Here is a 25,607-nt window from a genome sequence, read left to right on the forward strand (position 1 = left end):
TGGTACAGTGTTTATAATTTAAAGTGACTGTACATTATATACACCAGCTAAACTGTAGAAATGTAGTTGATATACTAAAAGTGTTTGAACACTTTAATAGTGATATGCAGAGGGAGAGCAATGCGGTCTCACTGCAGAGCAAGCTAGCACAGTTAGCATAGTCATTGCGCAATACATGGTGAGGCTCAGCCGGCTGCTGCCTCACCGCTCGTCTCTACTTAGTAGTATTTGAACGGCAAATGTGAAAATTCAGCGATTTTGAAAAAAAATCCAAAAACGGTGAAGTTAAATAAATGGAAAAGAACTTTAAAGTACAAATCACTAAATAAATATAACTGTTTAATGTATTTTTTCATTTGATATTTCCATGATGACACGGCCTTACCTGCCTCCCCTGACTGCACGTCACTGATAAAATATGTACAGCTCTAAAAAAAACTGCACGGGCTTGACAGTCTCGCCTGCGCGTGCCCGCGTGTGCGAGTGAGCGTCGTCCCTCAGTGGCTGAGACCGTCCGTGCTGTGCTGTGCTGTGCTCGGCGCTGTGCTCGGCTCACAGCTAGTAATGGCGCTGCGGGCTGTCCGGCTCCTCTCTCCGCGTCTGTTTGTCGCCGCGGCTTGGCTTTTGCTAGCGAGCGGACCCCAGCCGATCCTGTCTTGCCCGAGTCGGTGTTTATGTTTCCGAACCACTGTGCGATGTATGCATCTGAATCTGGAAACAGTACCCGCTGTCTCTCCGCAGACCACCATTCTGTAAGTCGCACCCGATTTTCTTTTCTTTTCACTTAAACGGCTACGAGAGCGGAGATTGTGCATGCTAACGGTACCACCCCTGCATTATCTTTCCTCGTTTTTTTATTGTTTGTTTCGTTTTTGTTGAAGTTGCAGTGTCGAAAGAAACTTTCTCGACCACCGATTTGACGTTCTGCACAAATGCTTTTCAAAGTGGTGGTATCCCTTCCAATGTGTCCCGGAAAGTTTTCCACACCTGCTGGTAAACTTAGCTGTTGGCCGGAGTCTGGAGGGGTTAATCGGCAGAGTTTTGGGGGTCACACAGCTGCTGAAGGGGCAATGCTTGAACAATGTGGAGTGTGGAAGTCAGTCAGTAGGGGGTTCCAGTGCTTTTGCCAGTTACTTGAATTTGGGAGGGTTGAAGACCCTCGTTTATGGACTCTACTGACCACTGTGCGATTGACTTTCTAATGTTATTGAGCAGCTGGATTTTTTTTCTGTAGTTGCATTTGTTATATTCTATCCTTGAGGGAATGCATCCGTCCTTGTCATTTGTGAAGATAGTTCGTGTACGTCCAAAGGATTACAAGTCTAGTATTGTAACTTCAAGGATTAGCGTGTCGATGGCCTGGAAAATTTAAAAGACACTTTTTGGACACCTTTTGAAATGGGAACATCTTGATTTTGCATTATTCATAACTGGTATTATTTAGGAAAAATCAAACCCAAAAGTCAAACAAGGACGATGTTGATGATCTTGAGTCTAGAATCAAGACTCTAATATACAGTATAATGATTTTGGAGCCAATCGGCAAGTTAAAACAATGAAACAATAACAATTTATAAATACGTATTGTTGGAAGATGGGCCAATCTTTCCAATTGACTTAAACAACTTGTTTAACTATTGGACATTCAACATTTCTGGGTATTTGGACCTTGCCCATGAATTGGCAGTATTTTCACAAAACCATCACCCATGGAAATGCAATGGGGGAAAAAATAACTGTTTAACCTTAAAAAAACAAAATGTTGATAAACATAGTCCTAAACATGGAAAAATCTGTTGCAGCAAAAAATAATAATAAAGTAAATCTAAATTGGCGAGAAAAAATATTAAATTGGAAAGTAATATAATACATTCACAATACTAAGTATTTATTTTGCGAGAAGCTTAAAATCTCATCTCATTTTCCGTACCGCTTATTCCTCATTAGGGTCGCGGGGGTTGCTGGAGCCTATCTCAGCTGTCTTCGGGCACGAGGCGGGGGACACCCTGAATTGGTTGCCAGCCAATCGCAGGACACACAAAGACATACAACAGTCACTCTCACAGTCACACCTAGGACAATTTGGAGTGGTCAATCTGCCTGCCATGCATGTTTTTTGGAGTGTGGGAGGAAACCGGAGGACCCGGAGAAAACCCACGCGGGTCCGGGGAGAACATGCAAACTCCACACAGGGAGGCCGGACCGGGACGCTAACCGGCGACCTCTGCACTGTGAAGCCGGTGTGCTAACCACTCGACTACCTGGCCGCCCTCAAGCTTAAAATCAATTTGCCTTAATGGACCACACAATCCTGTATCTTTTTAGCGCTGAATTTTAAAACCTTTACTTTGAATATCATGAAACCTCCCCTACTGGGTCATTTTATAAATATAATATCAGCTTGGGAATTTACCTGCACAATTTTCAACCGAGAAAACATCAACTGCTTCACGATGATGTTGACTGAGAGGAAGGACTCATACAGAACCACTTTTTCCAACAGTATGAATGGAATGGTACCAACAAAGGAACTGATTGTGTACTCTTGACCACCTTATTGGGGAACATATTTAGAAAGATGTCTTCCTTACACAATATACATAACTATCAAATATTTGGATTTTTTTCCCCCTGAAAATGTACAAAAAATGACATTGAACTTCATTATTTCCTCAACTTCATACGTTGTGCAGATTGTACTTTGAAAGACTCTGACTGAACCCCTCTCTGACTGAATGTACTTTACTAGCTGAATAGCTCCCATTTTCACACAGGAGTCAATATGGACGCCAATCAAGCCAGCTCCTCAAATACGTCTTTGTATGGCACTGTGATCTACTTGTCAATGCACTGACCTATTAATAGTTCCACTCTGCCAGGAAGGAAACAGGAGTACAAAGAGGCATCATAGTCAGCTTGAACTGAACCAGAGACCATCCAGAAAATGGCCTTGTTCTTCACCATCCGGTGTCACCCCATGACAGCCTTGCAGTGAACTCATGGTCCAGGCCAGGCCAGACCAGACCAAATCAGCCCAGCCCCCCCACGCCTCACCTCCGCCCATCCTTTTGCCACTGCAATAAGAGTATTGTTTAGGTGTTCGAGCAGGATGTCTAAATTTGTTGCAGGGTTGATACAACACAAGTGCATGTTGTCATTTCCTGGATGCTTTCATGCTTGGAAGCTTTGAAGTCAAAGCCACTCGTTGGCTCTCGTTGCGTCTGTTATCAGGTCAGGACATGAATACATGGCTGCCTGATATTCACACACAGCTGACCTTCTGAAAGGCAAATAACCATCAGACAAAAAAGTTGGTTATCTACATCTTGAATCATCTTTATAGGAGAGATGTGGACCCTTCTCTCTGTCTCTGTCTCTCTGACTTTCCATGTCTCTCTCTCTCTGACTTTCCATGTCTCTCTCTCTCTCTCTCTCTCTCTCTCTCTCTCTCTCTCTCTCTCTCTCTCTCTCTCTCTCTCTCTCTCTCTCTCTCTGTCTGACTGTCCATGTCTCTGTCTATGTCTCCCCCCCCCCTCTCTCTCTCTGACTTTCCATGTCTCTCTCTCTCTCTCTCTCTCTCACTCTCTGTCTGACTCTCTCTGTTTTTTTCCATAAGAAAATAAAATTTTCACACCACAGGTTCGCTGCAAAAGCATATACGTATGTCAATGCAAATGATAAAATGCTGGGTTTGTTGTTTTGAAGTGTATACTGTACAGGTAATTGTATGCAATTATTTATTTTTAAGGGCTACATAATCTTTATCACCAGTACTGTTTGAGTAGGCCAATTAAGTCAAAGTCAGCTTTATTGTCAAATATGGTAATATGCATGACATACAGCACAGATGAAATTACTGTCCTCTCGGATCCAGCGTGCAAGGCAAAATCATGAATGTTATATTAATTTTCAAAATATCCCCAAAAATATCAACAAAAATGTGCCACAATTGCAATCAGGCTTGTTGCTTCAAGCAAGAGATTGCAGGAAACAGTAATGTTTTTCCCCCTCCGTATTTTTTCTGGAAGCCACGTCTTTTCAGCTGTTTTCTCTTGGGATTTTAGGCATGATAGTTCATTATCTTCCCTAACAACAATGACACATCGGAATAGTTTCTCATGGATTTGGGAAAGTGATATCTTTTTCCAACATTGGATTGGATGTTTCAATGTCTGTTTGTACCAACCAGTACAATTTCGGGGCTGTTGTTGAAATTCCCTTACAATTGAGTTGTAAATTTTTAATTATTTAATTGCATTACTAATTACTAATAGCATGTTGATCAAATTGTTGTGATTTACTATTTTAGGAGAGACTTGTATTGGCTTCTTATTGCATTATTGTATTGCACTAGTTAATTGCATCGCACAACGGAGAAGCCCAGGGTTGCATTGGACTTGATCTTGATTTATTTGTTGCTCAGAACAAATGCAGTAATAGTGGGGCCCTACTAAAGGACAAAAACTTATGAACGAATAAATAGACAGGAGATCCTTACATCTGATGACGATTCCCCTATTTGCAGATTTATTTCCATCCATCCATTTTCTGATCCGCTTATCCTCACAAGGGCCACAGTGGGTGCTGGAGCCCATTCCAGCTCTCTTCGGGCAGTAGGCAAGGGGACACCCTGATCCGGTTGGCAGGAAATTGCCAGGCATACAGAGACTTATTACCATCCGCGCTCACACCTTGGGGCAATTTAGAGTGTTCAATCAACATGCCATGCATGTTTTTGGAATGTGGGAGGAAAAAGGAGTACCTGGTTCTTCCCGTGCAGGACCGAGAAGAACATGCAAACTCCTGACAGGGAGGCAAATCTGGGATTGAACCTTACATATGTGTACATATGTGTAGGGTTGACGGATTCCACCCTAAACTGGCCCTTTTTTTTTTTTAGAAACATGAAGACTTGTTAACAAAAAGATTGTGTTTACTAGCAAAGGTACATAAGGCCCACGTGTATGTTTTGGTGCCTCATTCTCAATAATGTATTTTGTTTTTCTACGTCTTCCTTTCCTCTTACGTTCACCACTTTACTGCTGTGAAATGTAATTTCTCCACTGCAAGACTAATAAATGGTAATCCAATCCAATAAGCCATATATATCAAAGCAAAGCAGTACAGGCATCTCAGTCTGAATTTCAAGGAGTTCTGAAGCCTAACTTTCAAGTCACTTAAAAACCAGTACAGTAAAATAGGTGTGTTTACCTTTAAGCAACAGCATCCCAGCGGCTAAATGTTGGACAAATTCCTTCACGACCAAAATCCATGCTCTCTACGGAGAGCATTCATTTGCTCTTTTCTTGGGTCGTAAATAATGTAGTTTTGCTGTACTTGGCCCTCGGTTATCTTGCAATTGTGGCCTATGTCCCACTATGAACACACACTGGATGAGAGATGTCATTGAAAGCGGCTTCCAGAAGCCCTTAAAGAAGTACAACTTAGATTCATCTGCTTAGCCAAGCAGAGACCGTTTGTATTCTAAAATTAGGGATGATCATTATCACGTTTTTCCAGACTGATACCTGGACGAGTTTTGACACTTTGACTATTGAAACAATTGCCACCTTGAACGAAGAACATTTGCTGCCCTCAGACATACTCACAATTATTCTCAGCTCAGTGGTAGAAGCTTTAGTCCTGGCTCAACAGCAAATCCTATGTGCGAAGATGTGGGCTCTCCGAATTACGCTCACATGTTCATGCATTCTACATAACCATCTAATTAGTAGTCTTTGGTCAAATGATTAAATGTGTTTTTTTTGTGTTGCCCATTTTTGAGGGCACTGACTGCCGACAGACCTTAACCATAACCTCCATGTTGCTTTGATTGTCATGACATGTTAGCTTTGTGTGCCTGGTTAGCAAAAATAACTTCCAGTTTACGTCTCTGTAGGCTCTCAGTCGTACAGGAGTGGTCCATGGAGGAAAAGGTTTCTTTAGCCTTCATCTGTACTACTTTGAAGGTGTCGGACGTTTCGCTCTTGATCCGAAGAGCTTCGTCAGCGAACTAAAGTTGTGCTGGTAACCCTGGCCCTCTATATATCCCTAATGGACAGTGGTGGCGATGCCAGACCTCTGCTCTGATCGGTCTGCTCTTAGGTTGAGGGCGCAGTCGACTACTCCCTGAAGCCAATTTGATTACCTCTTTTGTTCTGCCTAATTATCTCTAATGTTCCATCCCTGTCTCTGATTGCCTCATTAGTACTGGTATCACTTCATTAGCATGACCAAGCCTACGTGGTAACGATCTAAGAAGTCTGTTGTAAGCAATGTCTAAATTAAACCTAAAACACCATGGCGAGTTTGTGACGGGTTTTGCTGTCTTACAAAAATTGCTTCTATTACTCCTGTTTCAAACCATCTGTTTTATTTAGCAAAGATTTTAACGTCACTCGTCAAATGAGCGGTTGTTAGCTTTTAGGTGGAGATGTACTGCAGATTGAGGCCCACAAGCATTGTTCCTGCAATGGTGAAAGTCTTTTTATGCACGTGTTTAGTTTCCCCAATGTATTGCTTTTTACAAACTGAATTTTTACAATGTAAACTACATTTGAACAATTTACTACTTTTGGATGCGTTCATTTTTGTCTTAAGGTATTCATAGGTTAGGATTTGCCTATTGGATTTGCCTTTATTAGTCTCGCAGTGGAGAAATTTACATTTCACAGCAGCAGAGTTATGAAAGAAATGAAAGTAGAAAAGCAAAACACAGGTTTGAAGTAGGTAGGAATTTTGTGCTCCCATAGGACCCTTTGTAGTTTTTCAGAAACCACTAAAATGTAAGGTACTAGCTACGCCTCTCTTTTTTGTATCTTCAGGATTTTTGGTTTCTTTCACTATTCTTTTCCTTTGACATTTCTTAAAAGACCAGTGAGGCTAACCACAGTTTTTGAATGCTCTCCTGACATGTTTTCACTACTTTTCCTTAACTTCAACACTTGTTGATATTTGTTAAGCCCTATGCTCGCGGGTTCTGATAACTCCTCATTTGTGTTGTAGTGGGTGATTTGATTTTAAAAAAGCAGGTGTTGGTCAGTGTGCGTGGCCTTCCCAAAGACTTCTGTTTTTAGCTCTCTGCCCTCTTCTATAATTTAATTGCAGTCCAAAAAGGCCAGTTGGTTCTCATTAATGTCCTCACAAGTAAATTTGATCCTGAATCAGAATAAGAAATCCTTTAATAGTCCCACAATGGGGAAATTTGCAGTCCACAGCAGCAATTTGAATTGAATTGAAGAACTTTAAAGGACAACCGACGTCACGTTTTTGTTTCTTAACTGACATCAGAAAAATGTTTTATGACATCTAAAATACCCGAAACACGCAGTATGATATTTTTATTCAAATGCAAAACACCAATAAAAATGACTTAAAGTGTCCAAAGTCTGCAAAAAATCGAGCTGCGAATTGGGCATTTTCAGAAATCCCACCCCCAGTTCGTGACTTCACGCCAAGACGTCTTGCATTTCTGGAGAATCAAAACAATGGCTTCAGATTCGGAGAATATGCTTTCTTTTTACACCTCCAGTTATGAGTATGATTCAAATAGTTCTGAAGAGGAAAGCATACATGTTTGCAATCGATTAAAGAATTTATTTTTGAGGCAACATTGGGGAGAAACTGATCACCAGAAAAGAGGCACAAAATGGCGACCTCCTGTGGCCACCTCCCTTTCCACAGGCTGATAAATTCCTTATATGGAGCTTGGACACCCTCTTCTGGCGAATTTTGGGTGCAACACAAGGTTTTCAGACCAAACAATACAGCAAAATACATTGACGTGATGGAAGGACTGCTACAATGTGTCTTTTGTTTGGTGTGGGGCGTTCCTTTAGTGACGTCACTTCCGGACTCATCACCAACTCAAAAACATAACTTCCTGAATATTCAGCGCGAGTCTTAAAACGTAAAATATAGCTATATGCGGTGGAATCTTTTTAAAATACGCTCAGTAGAAGTCATTTGAAACCATTTTACAAATTATGGACACAACTTGTCCGGAGACGTCGGTTGTCCTTTAAATATTTGAATAGATGGTATTGTTGATGCTCGTGAAAGGGTCTTGGCAATACAGTGATACCTCAGTTTACCAACACTTTAGCTAACGAACGTTTCGCCTTACGAACATTATATTTGGGAGATAATATAATTTTGGCATACGAACTAATTTTCGGGAAACACGTGGAGCGCCACAATGGCTGGCGGACTAGTTTTTGGTGGAAGGAACAGCGCCACTGTGGCTGTCAGACTAATTTTCCACACCCACTTTCTTTGAGTGCATACGTGGCATACGTGATTTGAAGTCATTTGAAGCCATTTTACAAATTATGGACACAACTTGTCCAGAGACGTCGGTTGTCCTTTAATATATAATTGAGAAATATTTCCAAGTGTGTGGAGATTCTTAAATTACCTCTCGAACTGGGTGTCTTAATATCCCCGTCTGACCGAGAACAGTGGCTGTCTGACTGACAGTGAGTCAGGAAGGGAAAGTGATGGCCCATTGTTTGGAATTTGCTGCAGTTGCAGGCTCTGCGAATTACTCATTCTCTGCAGCATTTTGGAATGCGGAGACAGAAATCCCCAAAGCCTTGCTAATTTGCACAGTGAGATTGGCCCAAGATAGTTGTTGAAAGAATATCCACTACCCTTTCCAGCATCATCCAACTCGAGGATTAATACGTCACAATTCTTTTGAATTGGACTCTGAAAATAACTCCAACAGATTCGTGTTTATTTTTAAAGTTAAACAAAACATATTCGTATGTCATAACAGACAGAAAATTTCATTTCAATTTAGTGAGAAATTCTTGATTCCGCAGGCTAGAACTTGATGTTCTGTGGGCATTAAAAAACAAACAAACAAACAAAAATAATAAAAGACACATATGACTGATATGACACTTAATGACAACATTAATGTAATATTGAATCATTTTCCACGACAATCATTTGACTTTCCACTTTGATACATCCCTGTCTACAACAAAATGTCCGTGCGGTTAACACAGAAATGCATAAACGAAATTTTTCCCAACATCCCAAATTTGGTTTTAATATTGTTCGTGATAGTTTTAAAATGGAAATTTTTATGTTGACCAAAGTTTCTGGTCAATTTAACTGAGTTAGCTATTTTTCACCCCAGCCATCCATCCAATCTGTGCTGGGGACTGACCTGCCACAAATGTGATGTTTTATAGCAACTTTATGTTGTGGGCAAAAAGGTGTTCCGTGACATTATTGTACTGTATTTTAATTGTAAGGTGTAATGGTCAACAGTCAGTTGCCATGCTCTATTTACAATATATTTAGTCTGGAGTCAATCAGAAATATCTGTTCTTGTTGTTTTTTTTTTCTTTTTTTAGGTGTATTTATTTTCCAAGTCTTTGAGGGTCAGTCGTTTTCTTCCATTCTGTCGATCTTGTTGAACTATTGATGAGTCACACACAGTTCTAGACCAACACCAGCAGTGGTAAACTGATTTTAGGCATGTGTCACAAAGCGAAACTACTTTCTTGACTACAAAAAAAAACAAAAAACAAGAGACTCACACATGCCGTTCAGATAGAGGATTAGGCACCGTCCATGTTTTCCCATTGTTTGGGTCTAGGCAAGAAGTCCTTAAAGAAGCATGTTTTGTAATGAAGCTGATCTGCATATAGTTGAGCATCTTATGCATGATCTATGTGAAATGTATTTTACTCGGGCGAAATAAACATAAATCTTTCGTATGCAGATGCTTCCAAAGTGATTTTACATACAAGTGATTTTACAAATTATGGACGCAACTTGTCCTTAAAATATCTGACCTTTGAACATTGTCAAATTGTCAAGGATATGGAAAGATAAAAATCACTGAAAAATAGATTTGGATGGAAATCCCAAATTATTGTATCACATATTTTGATCACATCCATCCATCCATTTCCGTACCACTTATTCCTCATGAGGGTCGCGGGGAGCACTGGAGCCTATCCCAGCCTTCTCTGGGCGATAGGCAGGGGAGACCCTGAATTGGTTCCCAGCCAATTGCAGGGCACATAGAGACAAACAACCATTCACTCACACCTAGGCACGATTTGGAGTGGTCAATCTGCTTGTCATGCATTTTTTTTGGAATGTGGGAGGAAACCGGAGGGCCCGGAGAATACCCATGCGGGCCTGAGTAGAACATGAAAACTCCACACAGGGAGGTCCGGCCTCCCTGTGCGGGACGTGAACCGGCGACCTCTGCACTGTACAGCCGGCATGCTAACCACTCCATTACCGGGCCGCCTATTTTGATCACAGTATGTCTCATTTTCAAATAACGTACAGTAGGACCTTGGCTTACGAACTTAATTGGTTCCCAGAGTGTGTAAGGCGAAAAGTGTGTATCCCAAAAAATGTATTTCTCATAGCAAACCATTAAAATGAGAATAATCCGTTCCCAGGTCCCCATAAACCATAATTTTCTTCTTTCTAATTTTCTAAGCCTTAAAACTGCACAAAATATACCTTATTTTATGTATAATAAATCCTCTTTTCCTTTCGGCTTTTCCCTTCAAGGGGTCGCCACAGCAAATCAGTGTCCTCCAGCTTTAGAGGTTTGATCCGCATGTTTGTTTTGGCCAAGCTTTTACATTGATGCCTTTCCTGACTCAACCCTCTGTATTTATCCGGGCTTGGGACCGGCACAAGAAGACTTATGTCCCTTTGTGGCTACAGAACAAGCAACTCACTCAGTAAAAGGCTCCCAAACACAAAATGGTCATCGGCACAGCAACATTCAAAAAAGCAAAAACAATACTCACCATTTGATGACAATGCTCTGATCTTACCGTGAAATGGGCATCTATTTCCCTAGATTACACCACAAACACCCCCAGTGAGGTTAAAAAATAAATTTTATGATTAAAGTAAGCAGCTCACAAAAAAATTAGAGATACCCCATTTCAAGACTTTAAAGTACATTTCGAATGTATAATAAATGTGCCACAGTATTATGACTAAAGAAATAAACTGTACTATAGAATAAAGTCATTTTATTTATCTTTGTGATGGTCGTTAATAGCTTGATGGAATGGAGTGTCCTGTTTCCTCAGCATTAAACACTTGATGAGGAACGTAGCCTTCTTCTTTCACCATCTTGAGGAATGATCCCTCGTATGTGCTTTCTCTGTGATAATTGTATCTAGTTCTTCATCAATTGTGATCTGTTTAGCTGGGTTGATAGCTTTTTGCATCAAGTGTACAGATGACATGTACGGGTTATTTGTGGAGCCTGATTGATGGGATATTTTAACTGTTTTCTATCCATTTTCTCACTATTCTCACTCTCACACTTTTGTTTTTTCTTTGTTTCAAGCTCTGTCATCTCCCTTTCGTTTTTGTGTTTTCTCTCTCTCTGTCTGCCTGTCTCTTTAATGTTTACCCCCCCCCCCCCCCCACTGCTGGGTTCTTGTCCAATCACGTGGCTTTAAACAAAGACGGCATTTTGTTTTTTGGAGAACGGCCTCACTCTCTCTCTGTCTGTAACCTCATTCCCCACTGCTGCGTTCTTGACCAATCACGTGGCTTTAACCGAAACTGGGGGCGGGGAATAGAGGACAAAAACAGTGGCCACCATTTTCTTGTTAGGAGAACGGGCTCGTTCGTGACCGACACACCACTCTTTGTGGCAGCTCCGTGTGTATCCCGAAAAATAGTTTTTATAAATGTAACGTTCGTAAACCGAAAAGTTCGTAAGCCAAGGGGTTCATAAATAGAGGTTTCACTGTATTTTATATACATTACAAACTGAGTCTGTCTAAGCTCTCAGTTGTACAGGAGTGGTCCATCGATAGTTCACTGACGAAGCCTCTTGGATAAGAAGCGAAATGTCCGACACCTTCAAAGAAGTACAGATGACGGCTGAAGAATCCTTTTCATTGACTTACCAACTGAGTACAAATATGTGCAGTTCTAAATCGTGGTGGATATGATAAAGCATATCGGTGCTCAAACCTTTCTGCAGAAATGACAGATAATAGTCCTCAAGAGATGCATTAAATTGACGTTTCTTGAACCTGCATTTAGTTTGCTGCATGCCTTCATCTCTCAGAGCTGGAGGCTGCTGGTAGGTGAGACACCTGTCTTAGCATGCCCTGGAAGTCCACTCGACATCTTGGGCCTGTCGCCTTGTTTTCCTTCGGGTGGTGCTCCTCTTCACTCTGCAGTGATCCCTGCTTTTTCCACAACAGCTTTGAAATATTGACATTGATTATGCAGTGATTCCTCTTTTTTTGCAGTTAATGGAGACCAGAATCTCCCGCAAAAATTGAAAAAATGCAAAGTAGGATTTGCCTCAACCTGCTGGGAATTTTTGAGTTTGATTATGTTGGTACCAGAATGTTTAAAATATGTAGACAGTGTTTATATTTTACATATTTGAGAATAATTACAGTATATTGGAAAAGACTGTTAAGCACTGAAGCCATAAAACGTGACAAGGAATTACTTTATTCTCTTATCCGTGAAATGTAAATTTCTCCACTGCGAGACTAATAAAGGCAAATCCAAATCCAGTGGCTGATGCAAAACATGGTTCTTGTGTTGCTTAAAAAAAATAAGGAAATACATACGTACATACGTACACACGCAAGCACACGCGCACACACACACACACACACACACACACACACACACACACACACACACACACACACACACACACACACACACACACACACACACACACACACACATACACACACGCGCGCACACATACATGCACACATGTCGATTGAGTGCAAACAAAATACAACACGATTGAGTGCAAACAAAATACAGTGCAACACCAACACTGGGCCCTTTCATTTCTGATAGAAACAAGTCAACGCATGGAAATGTTGGTCCTCTGATTGAATCCTTATGTCTCAGGGCTGGGCTTGTACGGAGAGAGTGACCCATAAACATATCATTGGATTTTGCTGTTAGGTTCATATACGTAATTACAGAAATTGAGAACAAAAAGCCATCAACATATTTTCCCAGCTATGACCTTTGTGTGGTGAGTGAAATGACAAATACTGTACCAAATCAAGGTTAAATACATCAAGTATTGGCTGGGATTCATTTCATTGACCGATGGAAGTGGATTTAAATACATTTTATGGGATCCAGTTTGACAAGCTGCACTAGTCATAATAAAGATGGCAAATTGTCCATGTTACATCCTCTTTGACAGTGTCAATCCAAATGGAGTGTTTTTCATATTTATGAATCCTAATTGTGGATACGTTATATTAATGCAGCATGACAAAGATGTCTGCTGTGTTGATGTTTTTAGAGGACTCTTCATGGCTCCACCCTCTTTGTTTTTTTTGTCTGCAAATTGCTGAGGTCAAGTGACGTATGGTCAATGTCTTATAACCTAACTGCCTAAAGAAATAATTCAAAGGATGATTGGCAGTTTGAAGGACTACAGCTCATCATTGTGCTTTGATTTGTTATCCAACCTCTAGTGTGTAGTCTGAAGTTGTATCCTTTTTATATTGGGAGTTGCATATCTGGCTCTTTTTTTTATCCAGGGTGTCGCTGGTGACTTGCCCACTGGCTTTTAGCAGAGTTGAAAAATGTGTTAAATCTCCCTTTTGAATATGCTTCAGTTTGTTGACAAACGCAAACACACTTTGCACCAAGTCAGGCAGATTTTTTTACTTACCCTGCAGGGTAAGGTTCAGTTTGTCCAAGTGACACAGCATGTCGACCAAAAAAGCCAGATCCATAATCCACTCGTGGTCCGAGAGCACGGGATAGTCCTCGTCTTTCTCTTCCATGAACAGTTTCACGGCATCCAACAGCTCAAAAAAGCAAGAAAGTACTTTGCCTTTTGACAGTCACCTCACAGTGGAGTACAGCGGCAGGTCACCTGGAAGCCCTTGGTCCAGCTCAGCGATGAGATTCTTGAATTGTCTGGGGTGAAGCGCATGCGTGCGGATGTAGTTGACAATTTGCATCACAGGCTTCATGACATTCTCTAAATTCAATGATTTAGACATGAGTTGCTCCCTGTGGATGATGCAGTGGAAATTCCAAAACTCAGGAAATGTTTGGTCAGCTTTGCACAGCCCCACAATCCCGTTCACAGATCCGATCATGGCAGGTGCTCCATCTGTGGCTATTGCAGTCAGTTTTGGTATGGGCAGATTTGCTTTTGCAAATGCAGCCATCATTGTTTCCTTCACATCTATGCCACAAGTTCTGTCTTTTAATGGCACAATATCAAGGAGTTCTTCTTTGAGCACACAATCCTTTGTCACAGACCGTGCAAATATTGCCAACTGAGGCTTGTCTTGTATGTCACAACTTTCATCCAATGCGACACTAAAATACTCACATGCTTGAAGGTCAGAGTGCAGCTGTGATTCAATAGCGGTGCTAATGTCTGAAATTCTGCATTCAACAGTGTGGCGGGACAGTTTGACACCTGCTACCATTTGTTTTAGTTTGTCATTTTCAGGAGACAAGATTTCAACAGCGTCACTGAGGCATTTCTTAATAAACTCCCCTTCGTTGTATGACTTTTTAGACTGCGCAATGTTCCAAGCCAGTTAGTATGATGCAAGCGTTACGGTCTCTGGTTGCTTTGTAAATTTTCGGGAAAAAATTATCTGCTTTTCAGTCTGAGTTTTTAAAGTGACCAACTTGTGCTTGCGAAGTTCAGTCCCTTTGGGGAATTCTTGGTCGATGTTCGCGCGGAGTGAGCTAAAGTGGCGCTGAAGATTTGATGCTTTGAAATGCGCCAATGACGCCTGACATATAAGGCAGAATGGCTTGCCCTTACGCTCAACAAAAAAATATAAAGTCTCCCACTCTGTTAAAAACGTCCCGTGTTCGTCTTCATATTTTCGTTTTGCTGTGCATTTTTTCCCTGCCATTTTGAGAGCGAACTTGACGCAAATGAATTGTTTGCGTCGTAAACAATTTGTGTCGCGTCTCTGACTGGTTAGCCACCCGTTGTTTACGACATAAATGATTGATTTTTATCTCATGCACATGCGTGCTAACATCACATGGTTAGCTTGATACCGTAATTTCACGACTATCAGGTGCACTTAAAAGTCTTAAATTTTCTCCAAAATGTGCAGCGCGCACTTTGGTCGCGAAATTACGGTACATAGAGGATGAATGGCAGCGCCAGCGCCAAACTTTTTTTACGCTTTTCTTGTGGACGCTCCTTAAGAGTCGGCCCCTTAAGAGCCACATGAAATCAGCCAAAGAGCTGCATGCGGCTCGGGAGCTGCGGCCTGTCCTAGATGATGATGCCATGACCTGCAATTTGTAGGTATTTTGGAAGACGTGTTCTTGTTGAGTATTTTTGTATTTTTCCTTTGAAATTATTCTGTGGATATAATTTGCATTTTCTTTTCTTCTGCAGGGACCTAAGATTCAACAAAATCAAGGATTTACAACTGGGATCTTTTAGCCGATTAAAGAATCTCAACACACTGTAAGTGTTTGTTTTTGCTTGTACACATTTCTCTTTGTGTAGTTGGATCGTGTTTACAAAACAAACAAAAAAATGACACAGCCTAAAGGTTTCGTGGTAATGAAGCTTACATAAACACAATCTTCCCCAAAAAAAGTGTCAGACTTTCATTCGGAAATAATGTCACTTTCAGAAAAAAAACTAGCTTGTATTGTACAAACAAAATTTTGACTCGTTCTTCTACTTTCAAACATGGAGGTCAGTTTTGTAATGGGAGTGGAATTAATATATTTTTTTTCTAGATGTGTTTTAACCTTTGTCCCTGAATGCTTGGATCCGGCTTCACCAAGTTTTTTGAAAAATTTCAAAGTACTTTTTATGTACTGATTAATGTAAAGGGCTACTTGTCATTTGATACTTCACTCTGAAATATGCTCAAATGATGTCATCATTAATATTTAATGATTTTCATTCATGAGAAAACACTTCATGGCAATCATGGCAATTGTCTTGCAATATTGATCACTGTTTAGCTCTGTCAAGACCAGTGTGCGACGCCATCAAGTTGTGCTTCATCCAACAATCTACAGCCACGCTAGATTAAATTTATTCGCTTCTCTTCATTCATTTAAAATTGGTTAGATGCACTGCCGATGTCTCAGTGTTTCTTGCTACGTAGCAAACACCACAAAGAAAATAGGGCCTGCAATGGCCTGAACCGTTGATGGTGGAAATTGAAGCACAATTGAATTCTGAGAAGTTCCTCTTCATCCCAGACAAAACGCTGAATGCTTCCTCAAGTTGGTACACAACATCATACATGTAACCTCAAAATAACTTCCTTTGCAGTCTCCTCAACAACAATCACATACGAAGAATCCCCAGGGGAGCTTTTGAAGATCTTGAGAATCTCAAATATCTGTAAGTTTTCCTGATGTCTCTTTTTTTTTTTTTTTTTTTTTTTTTTTTTCTTTCCAGGTCATATCTTGAAAAAAAGCATTGCTTAGTGAGCACATACTTTGAAAACAAAACGCTCCCTTATCACTGAACATAACATCATGAGGACTGTTCTTGCTGTATGTTATCATTTCGGCTTAGGTTTTGCAGATGTCGTTCATGGACCTCTTTACAAGTTCATTGTGATAGCTCAATGAGGTAGATTGCAAAACCTGATTTTAATGTTTTTAATTTTTTGAAACCATTGATGTCGGCCAGATCCTCCAGTGTTATAAGTGGGTACATTTTATTTAGATATTTTTAAAACTCTACACTATTGTTAATCCTCATCCGTGGGTTTTATTTCTCCAATTTATAAAACCAATCTCAAGTGTTAAAAATATTGGCTTATTCTCTCGGATGAACCAAGAGTGAAACGAACACTCCATTTTTGCTGTCTCCTGAAAAGTTCAGATTCAAGAGATTTCCACCTAACATCAGAAAGATATTTATGAATTCATTCACTGCTATTCCCAAATTTATTTGGGAATTGAAAATGTGACGTGGAGCGCCATTCCTGAATTTGGTCGGGTTGTTTTTCTTGCTGGGACTGCCGATAAAGCGCTGGTCAGCCCTCTGGCTATTTTTTTTCCCTTCGACAAGGGACATCATTTCCCTTTTTTCTGCGTTAGTGCTTTGTTCCAGCTTCAGCTGTTGTTAAAGAGCTATATGAACTAAGATGTATGTATTGCATTGTATTTTGGACAGCCACCCTCATTTCAAGCTCATGTAACTCCAGACTCATATAATTTAGGAATCAACTATTTTTTTCTGATGGAAGAAGAGAGTCTATGGTTACTTATGTTGCATTGAATGTTTATGTAGTCCTAAAACTCAATATTCTGTGGGTCCTTGAATTTGAATGACAATGACAAAACCCTGGCACTGGAGTGGACGCATTTTTGCACGTCTGGCAGTGAATTAGATAATTTTGACGTCAACGGCTGGAAGCGGCGACAAAAATGATGGCATGTTTACTCATCACTCTGTTGAATCACTTTTCTTTTTTTAATGAACTATACTCTGTAAGCAATTGTGAACTAAAGACATTAGATTTTAAAACTTTGTCCGTGGAATTGTTTGCCATTCTTGATAAATGTACGACATTGTATTTTGTCATCTGTGATTTATGTGAGGGAGATTTGAATTGCTGGCAGGCCAGTCGAGTCCTCACACTCTTTTACTGCAAAGCCATGTTGTCCAAACACTTGTATAATGTGTCTTGGTGATTTTCATATTTAGTAATGTACTTTTTGTATTGTATTTAGGAGACTCCAGACAGTTTGGACACCATGAGTCAATGCCTGTTTCATTTTGAAATAATAATTTCCGCATTTCAGCTGAGATGCTCCTGGGGTACTCTTTGACATGTTGTGACTTGACATTTTGCCTCCTCCACATAGACCACATTTAGTATGATGTCAGTCTTGCTACATTAACATTTTTGTGTCAAGTATGAAAAATGTATTTACACTCAGCATAGTTATTAGGCTTTTGCAAAGTTCTCTGATAAGCAAATCATTTGAATCAGGTGTGTTGGAGAAGTGAAATGTCTAAAACATACCCGATAGTGGCCCTCGAGGAACGAAGTTGCCCATCTTTGACGTTGGCTGTTGTCCATTGTATGTTATGTAGAGGCAGATCATTTACTCCATTTTGGGCATCAGCTTTAGCATTTTTGCCCTTATGCTGAGAAACCAAAACAAAATCTCAAAGTGACATTACAGAGAGGTTCAGCTTGCAAATGTCCTCTGTCCAAACCCATAAAAACAGGTGAGTCGCGATTGGTTGTCCCCTGAGCAACTATGATGTTGTTTTCAGTTGACAACAAGTGGCACAATGGCTGCGTCGTGAAACAGATAAAAATGGCTGAATTTTACAGTTATACATTATTTTTAATTTAGCATTTATAATATATTATAAGTGATGCTTGAAGTTAAATAAACTATGTCAGCCAGAATGGCTTGGGGGTAGAGGAAAGGTATTACCCTCCAGCTAATATATTGGATAAGTAGACCTCATTGGGTTAAGTGTTTAAAGGACGTTGGCCCCACCGTAACTCCTTGGTGCACAATGACCTTCCAACATGCCAGTGCTTGTTCTGTCTCATCATCTAGTATATCCCCACTCCTCATACTTTTAATGAAATACCGTAACTATTTAAAAGCTGTTTTAATGACAGAGTCCGTCTCTTTTTCAAGCACCATTTAAAACCCACACCATTGTTCTACCCCTTGTGATTAGCTTAGAATGTTCCCTCAGTGTCCTCCCCTAGCTACAGTTTGATTTCAGGCTTCGTTTGGTGGCTGTTCAGCCCCCCTCTTTTGTCCTTCACCTTGTCCTCACCGTCAGCTTTAATGTCCATTAAACCAAAGCTACAGCAAATCGTCCACATTTAACAGGTCAAATCAAGGTTATAGAGCATGAATCTGACAACCCATAGCAGCACATTTGACTATTTGGAAATTATACTGAACACACTACATGTAAATAAATGACAAAAGAAACTGTAGCTGTGTTGTGTAGAAAACTAAATTGTGTGCACACATTTTCAATGAAGGTGATCAAATGCAGGATGTAGTGACACAGCCCACCTTGCAATTGTTTTAGCGTATTAAGACATTATGACAATGTGTTGCTTCCAAGCTTCATTGAAAAGCTTAAAGGCCCTTTTCTATCATGCATGACCACGCTACATTGTACAAAGTGAGGACCATACAAAGCATGAATATATGAATTTGGTGTGGATGTTTACAATTGTCATCGTTGTCATGGACAGGCAAAATTGTTATTCCTAGAAATCTGCTGAAAACACAGTGCGTGTCTTTGCAAAATTATCCACTAACTGACAACATGCTCCATTCACCTGGAACATCATCCCTTATTTGATCTGCACTATACTGAAACCTGATAGCATTGACACCGACACGCTTCAGCAATGACAGAAGAATGCAGTGATTAAAGTGTGTTTCTTTTTCCATGCACTTACATCGCATGTTCCACAAAGGAACTCCATATCTGTTGCCGCGGGTGCGATGATGGAACGCATAAAATTGACAAGACTCGGAAGACAGCTGCAAGCAATTGCCTTCCTTGTATCACGTTTCTTTTAGCGTGTAAGATTTCCACGTTAACAGGGGATTCTGTCGCAGGGCAAGGCTGAGATGCAGGCCAAGGAATTTATGACATAAAAAACATCTGGGTGATTTTTTTAACCACTTATAGTACTTTTGAGATTTTAAATTGTAGTGCAGGGAGATATATTTTAATTCATTTATATTTTATTAATTTATGCAATTCTATTGCCCCATAGTGATGTGTGTGGTTCCCAAATGTGGTTTCTTGTCCGATAAACAACTGTGGCGTGCATTTGTAATGTTTGTTACATTTTCATTGTGAACATAAACACTTTTAAAGGAAAGTGATTATTCAGTGGAGTGTGCACAGTATGTAATTGCGCTGTGGTCTGCTGCAAAAGAGAGAACAAACAGTGCAAGAAGTAGATTAGCAGCTGTTTGGTTGACTTGCTGCAGCACCGTTCCAAGGAGGTGTCTGAATAGAAAACAGCCTTAGCCGTCCTCAAGCCCAATGACTTTCGACCTGGTCTTTTATTTTGTCTACCGCCTTTTGGAATCAACCACCAGGCGATATGCACATGTTGCAGATGACTGAATATGATACTAATGTGACTGGTTATCTTCCCTTTCAGCTATTTGTACAAGAATGAAATCCAATCAATTGACAGGCAAGCATTTAAGGGGCTTGTCTCTCTTGAGCAACTGTAAGTGAACAGCTTTTTCGTCACCTTTTCCATTGGCTTGTCTCTCTGTTCCCGCTACCCGCAAAACCGTTGCTAGAAACAACTCAAAAAGAATATAAAGCTCTCTCATGGTCATGAGTTAGTTCATGCTGTGACTATGCAGGCCTTTCACAAATATCATGAGAGCATTGCCCTTTTGCCTGTCAGAGTAGGTATTCCTCCCCAACGCACGGCATTATCCACCTTCTGTTCTCCACCATGCATGCCATGTGTGCACCCACCCTTGTGTACCGCGCTGTCCCCCTTTGACCCATTTTGCATGACTCGCATGTTTTTTAGCCGAGAGGACAGATCTGCTATTACACTGCCCCAACCCCCATGTTTGTAGCTTGACTTTTATTGCTGCTCATAGGGTTATCCTAATGCTGAGCTTGAGCGTTGCTCTTTCTTTCGCTTTTTCAGTCGCTCCGTCCATCTTTCTAAGAATCCTTCAGTGTGTTTGAACATACTGTATGTGTAGTCTATGTTGTGACTGCCAGTCAAGACAAAACACACGATCTGTTTTCTACTTTCAACAAAAATGCTCATCGGTGAATTTTCACTTTTAATCATTCAATTGTGTGTATTGTGATATACTGGTAAGTCATGAACAGACCATAACCACGAATCAATGTGGGTGATATAAACAATTTTCTCAGCAAACTAAATCCATTCTAATCTGTGACTTCACGCAACAACATAATACAGAACAATGTCTAATTCACTAAATCCTATTCCAACATCAGGCTCACTTCCCACCAGATGCTTTAAATGTTGCGATTACATTGGGCTTTATTAGCAAGTCACGGGTTACGAACCAGCTTTCAAGCTGTGAAATAGTTTGACTATATCTCACACGGCAACATAAATATGCCAATACCTGACATCGCACTCTTCTTTTGGGGGAATGAATTGATGTGAAGGCGTGTTCACTCACATTTCTACATAATCCACCAACAATGATTTCATTACCGCAAAGCATGACCCCCACATTTCAAATGTGCGCAAAATCTTAACCAGGAATTGAAATGCGAAGGAGATATGGCAATTAAAATCCACACTTGCAAAAGATACACTCGCGTAGAGGCTTTTAATGCAAATGAATGGTGATGGCTGGCTGCTTGTAGTAATGGTGGGATTAATTTTCCTTTTCCCATTTTAAGACATGTTATTTTAGACACATACTAAAGAAGTAATTTTTATGTATCATGTAATTGCACAACACATGGTCACCTCATTCATAGAACGTCTGTGAAGGCTCTAGGTTGTACAGGAGTGGTCCATCAAAGAAAAAGTTCCTTCAGCCGTCAACTGTACTTCCTTGAAGTACAGATGACGGCTGAAGTGACCTTTACCTGATTCATAGAAATGTTTTCAAAATATTTTATTTTATACAAAGTGGATTTTTTTGGGGGGGCGGGGCGTGGACTTTGATACCTGCTATTCCTCTTGCATCCCATTTAAATGGGCAGCTCTTACTTATCAATTGGATTTTATCCTTTCTCCATGAATATTATTTTACTCTCCACACTTCAAATGCATTTGGTGAACTTTTCTTTTTGTTTGTAGTACTTGCTAGATTTTTCTATTCGTCACTTCTATACTTTCTCATCTCCTCTCCCATAAAGTGTGGACTGAATACAGTATTATATAAAAGATAAAACAACCCAAGCCATCCATTTTTTCTTGTATTAACCATTAACTCAATTCTGAATTGCCAGAAATGACAGTAGCACTTTCCTTACTTTGAATTTGTAAATAGTCAACCAGAGACCAATAATGCACTGTGCTTTGTCTGTAATTTGTTCTTTTTCAGGTACCTTCACTTCAACAACATTGACTCATTGGAACCAGAATCATTCAGTCACCTACCAAAGCTTGAACGATTGTAAGTCCACTTTTACCCATTGATGTTGGGTAAGCCTATCCTCTAATTAACACTTAAATCTGCAGTTCAATTGGACAACTGCTGAATTATGCAGTGTTCTAGAAGACTAAAAACCATATATAAACCATATATAGTCCCTATAACTTCCCATCAATGTCCAAAAATCACTCAAAGTGAATTATGTGTTAGTGATGAAAATTAAAACAAACAAAAAAACTGATTAACCTTAGTAAAGCTAAATTAATTTAAAAAACAGATAATGTAATTTTAACTATGCGTACACTTATACATTATGGGAAAAATGCACTCAATGTTAAAAAAATTGTGCAACTGTGGGATCAGCTCAGTGGTCGTGCAGAGGCTCGTAATTCTGCACCGTAGAACCCCAATGACCTGAGGGCTGTCCTTCAAAGAAATGTGGGCAGCACACAAGACTTCGACTTGTGAACAGCATGAGAAGTCGCTCAAGCTAGCAAACGCAAAGCATGATGAGAGAAGACCAGAGTTGAGTCACGGTTAATATTTATTCATCCATCCATTTTCTGATATGTTTATGCTCGCAATGGTTGTGGGCATGCTCGAGCCTATCCCAGGTGTCTTCAAGCAGCAGATGCGGCACACCCTGAACTGGTTACCTGCCATTCGCACACAGTCATTCGCGCTCATAATGACACCTAGATCTACTGTAGTGTTTCGTGAACCTAACATGCATGTTTTTAGAAACCAGTGAAATCCCAGTGAAAATCCGTGCAGGCACGGCGAGAATATGCAAGCCACACAGGAAGCTGGAGCCTGAATGGAACCCTACATCTCTGCAATGAGAGGCTTACATGCTAACCAGTGCGCCAACGTGTTACAGTCCCTTCAAATATATTTTTTCTTGACATTCAATAGCTGTGAGCTTTGAAATGATGCAAGTGTTCTTTCACTCTGCAGTAGATTTGTTCAACAGCTGTCAGGAAATATTGTGAGGCCATTTCTTTTTCTTTTTTTTTTTTGCAGCGTCCAAAAATATTCTCATTGGTACAATCAGTCTGGGAAAAACGAGAGTAGCGGAAGAGGAAGAGAGTTAAACTCCTGGATTAATCTAATGACCGAGAACACATTCTGGCTCCATCAATTGTGTGGAACAAACCCCAACTTAAAGACAGTTTGACTGAACCAGCCAAAGTGTGATTATTCACGTCTCGCTAATTGGTGATGAAGGCTGCCAGAACTTGACATGTTATGTGCTTCAATTGTGCAAAGACATAATTACTCTGCATTGAGCTTCCTTCCCTCAATCGGTTATGAGTGGATTGGTGAGGACACAAGAGGACGGCAGGAACATTGGACAACAGCCGGGCAGCTCGTAAGGGTGGTTTTGGCGGCGAGTAATGTTTGTCTGATGAATACACGGCATGAGCTTAGTGTTTCTGTCTTTTTTCTTCAGATTTTTGTTTTCCTGCTCTGTTTTCACCATCGAACCTAAGTACATTTAATTCCTATTCATATCAATTCTAAGTTATACAAAGTTCCCGTGCTGGTTTGCATTTTCACTGTATCTCATTCTGGGTAGGTTACCCAAATCAGTTTGACCGCATATGCAATGAGAGGAGTTATGACTGACACCCTATCACTTTTAATCGTCAGTGGAGTCAACAGAAAATACTTGACACAGTGACTTTTCCAATTAGTGCATTATTGTATCTTCATTCAAGTTCAAAACACCTACCAATATTACAATCAATAGTGTTTTTTAATTGCAGTCTTCTTCTACAGTAGCGTGAAGTATTTGATGTCTCTCAATGTGTCTCAGGGGTTTACAGTGCACCCAATAATCTCACAATGCAGCCAAAGTTTCATCGTGTGCTGGTGGGAAAAAAAATCATCCGGTCCCACTGGCGCAAGTGGATGTTATTAGTGATCTTTGCAGTGTTTGTGCTCTAACTTTGTGGGTCTGTCAGACTTGAGGCACAAGGCACATCTGTGATTAGATTAGATGAACCTTTACTGCCTGTCACATTAAAGTGTTCTTGTTTCAACAAAATAAATAAGCATCCAAGTTTGAATGTGAATGTTGCCATCGGCCATCCCACTTGACCCATTCAGCTCGTTCCCATTCACTGAGGTGCTTAAGACCCACTCCGCATTTTGGCAATCCAGACTGTGTGCTTGTCATCCAGTGTTGCGTGTTGAATTATAAATACTGTTAGGCACACACTCAACCTTTGTGGTATCAATAAGCCCTGTCATAATCGCATCACAACATTAAACATTGAAATTCGGTAAGAGACAAGGAAGACAGAAAATGGTCCCGCAATGCATTAAATCTTCATAGCTACAATTTTCCAAACTTATAAAAGCAGACATATAAGAAGAAAGATGGTGATGAAATCTCTTCACTATTTTACTTAATTACAATCGATTGTCCACTTACTGTATGTTACAATACCTCAACAAATCAGTGGCCTTCCATCAGCGTTCGAGTTGACAGCAAGTTGATGGAAACAGAGGTTTTGCTACTTAACTCATATTCCATAAAAACAATATTAAGCAGACTGTGTTTACATTATCGGTGCCACATTTGACATGCTCATGGAATGATTTTTTTTACTTGACTTCCCCTTTAAAACCAAAGACTTGGGTGCAAAAACATTGTAATGGGGACAACTCTATCCCTGCATACAGCAATGTTAAAGCTACAGCAACATATAGGCGACCCAAAAAATGTTATTTGATTTCGCAGAGCTTGTTGATAAAGTGATCATTTGAATCAGGAATTTTGCAAAGAGGGGAGTTGGGAAAAAATATGTGAGAATGGTCCCATGAGTATCAGAGTTTGTCATCTCTGCTAGATGTCCAAGGACGTGGAGCAGATTGTGAAATATACAATAAAAAGTGTCAGAGTTTAAAATGATCTTGTACATTCACCAGTAAGACCAAACCCTTTTAAAGTGTGCAGGTCAATTTTCACTTTGCCTTTCAGATGTTGAATATATTACCAGATTTTAAAATCCAGACCATTTGTGGGCTGGTTGCTGCCAGGCTTATTCATACTCAGAATATCAAGAACTATATCTTTTTTTATTAAACAATAAATCAAAGAGACACAGTTTGTGCATCACATTGAAGAACACCAAGTCTTCATTGAAATGGGCAAATCTCATCAATATCTTAAAAGGTCAACAGTCACATTTTTCCACCTCGTTGCTGTGCTCTGAGTAATCCACCGTCTCTAGCATTTATTAAGAAATTAGACTCATAAATTTCCTTGTATATCTCTCCTTCAGGTTTTTGCACAACAACAGAATCACACAGCTGGTCCCAGGAACATTCTCCAATCTCCAGGCCATGAAACGACTGTAAGTGGACTTCTAAAACAGCTGATTGGGAATGCATGTCTGGATCCTTATCTACCTTAAAAACAGTGTTGCCCAGTGAAAAGCTAGACTTGCAAATCAGTTACAGCATATGCCACCACTCTTCTT

General features: G+C 40.2%; 1 protein-coding gene across 2 annotated transcripts in view; it reads left to right on the forward strand.

Moving 5' to 3' along the window:
• The first annotated feature begins 469 nt into the window (after positions 1-469).
• The window catches only part of pxdn (peroxidasin), a 50,745-nt gene continuing 25,607 nt past the window's right edge, over positions 470-25,607 (forward strand). The window contains exons 1-6 of one of the 2 annotated variants that reach the window (XM_089004593.1): positions 470-752; positions 15,404-15,475; positions 16,304-16,375; positions 20,160-20,231; positions 22,066-22,137; positions 25,410-25,481. In XM_089004593.1, the coding sequence (XP_088860719.1) occupies positions 565-752; positions 15,404-15,475; positions 16,304-16,375; positions 20,160-20,231; positions 22,066-22,137; positions 25,410-25,481 (548 nt within the window). In that variant the 5' untranslated portion in view covers positions 470-564. The remainder of the gene's footprint in view (positions 753-15,403; positions 15,476-16,303; positions 16,376-20,159; positions 20,232-22,065; positions 22,138-25,409; positions 25,482-25,607) is intronic. The other variant, XM_089004594.1, reaches the window with a different exon arrangement.

Source organism: Hippocampus bargibanti, linkage group LG09 (genome assembly GCF_051943395.1).
Source record: "Hippocampus bargibanti isolate YZ-2025 linkage group LG09, ASM5194339v1, whole genome shotgun sequence".
NCBI lineage: Eukaryota > Metazoa > Chordata > Actinopteri > Syngnathiformes > Syngnathidae > Hippocampus > Hippocampus bargibanti.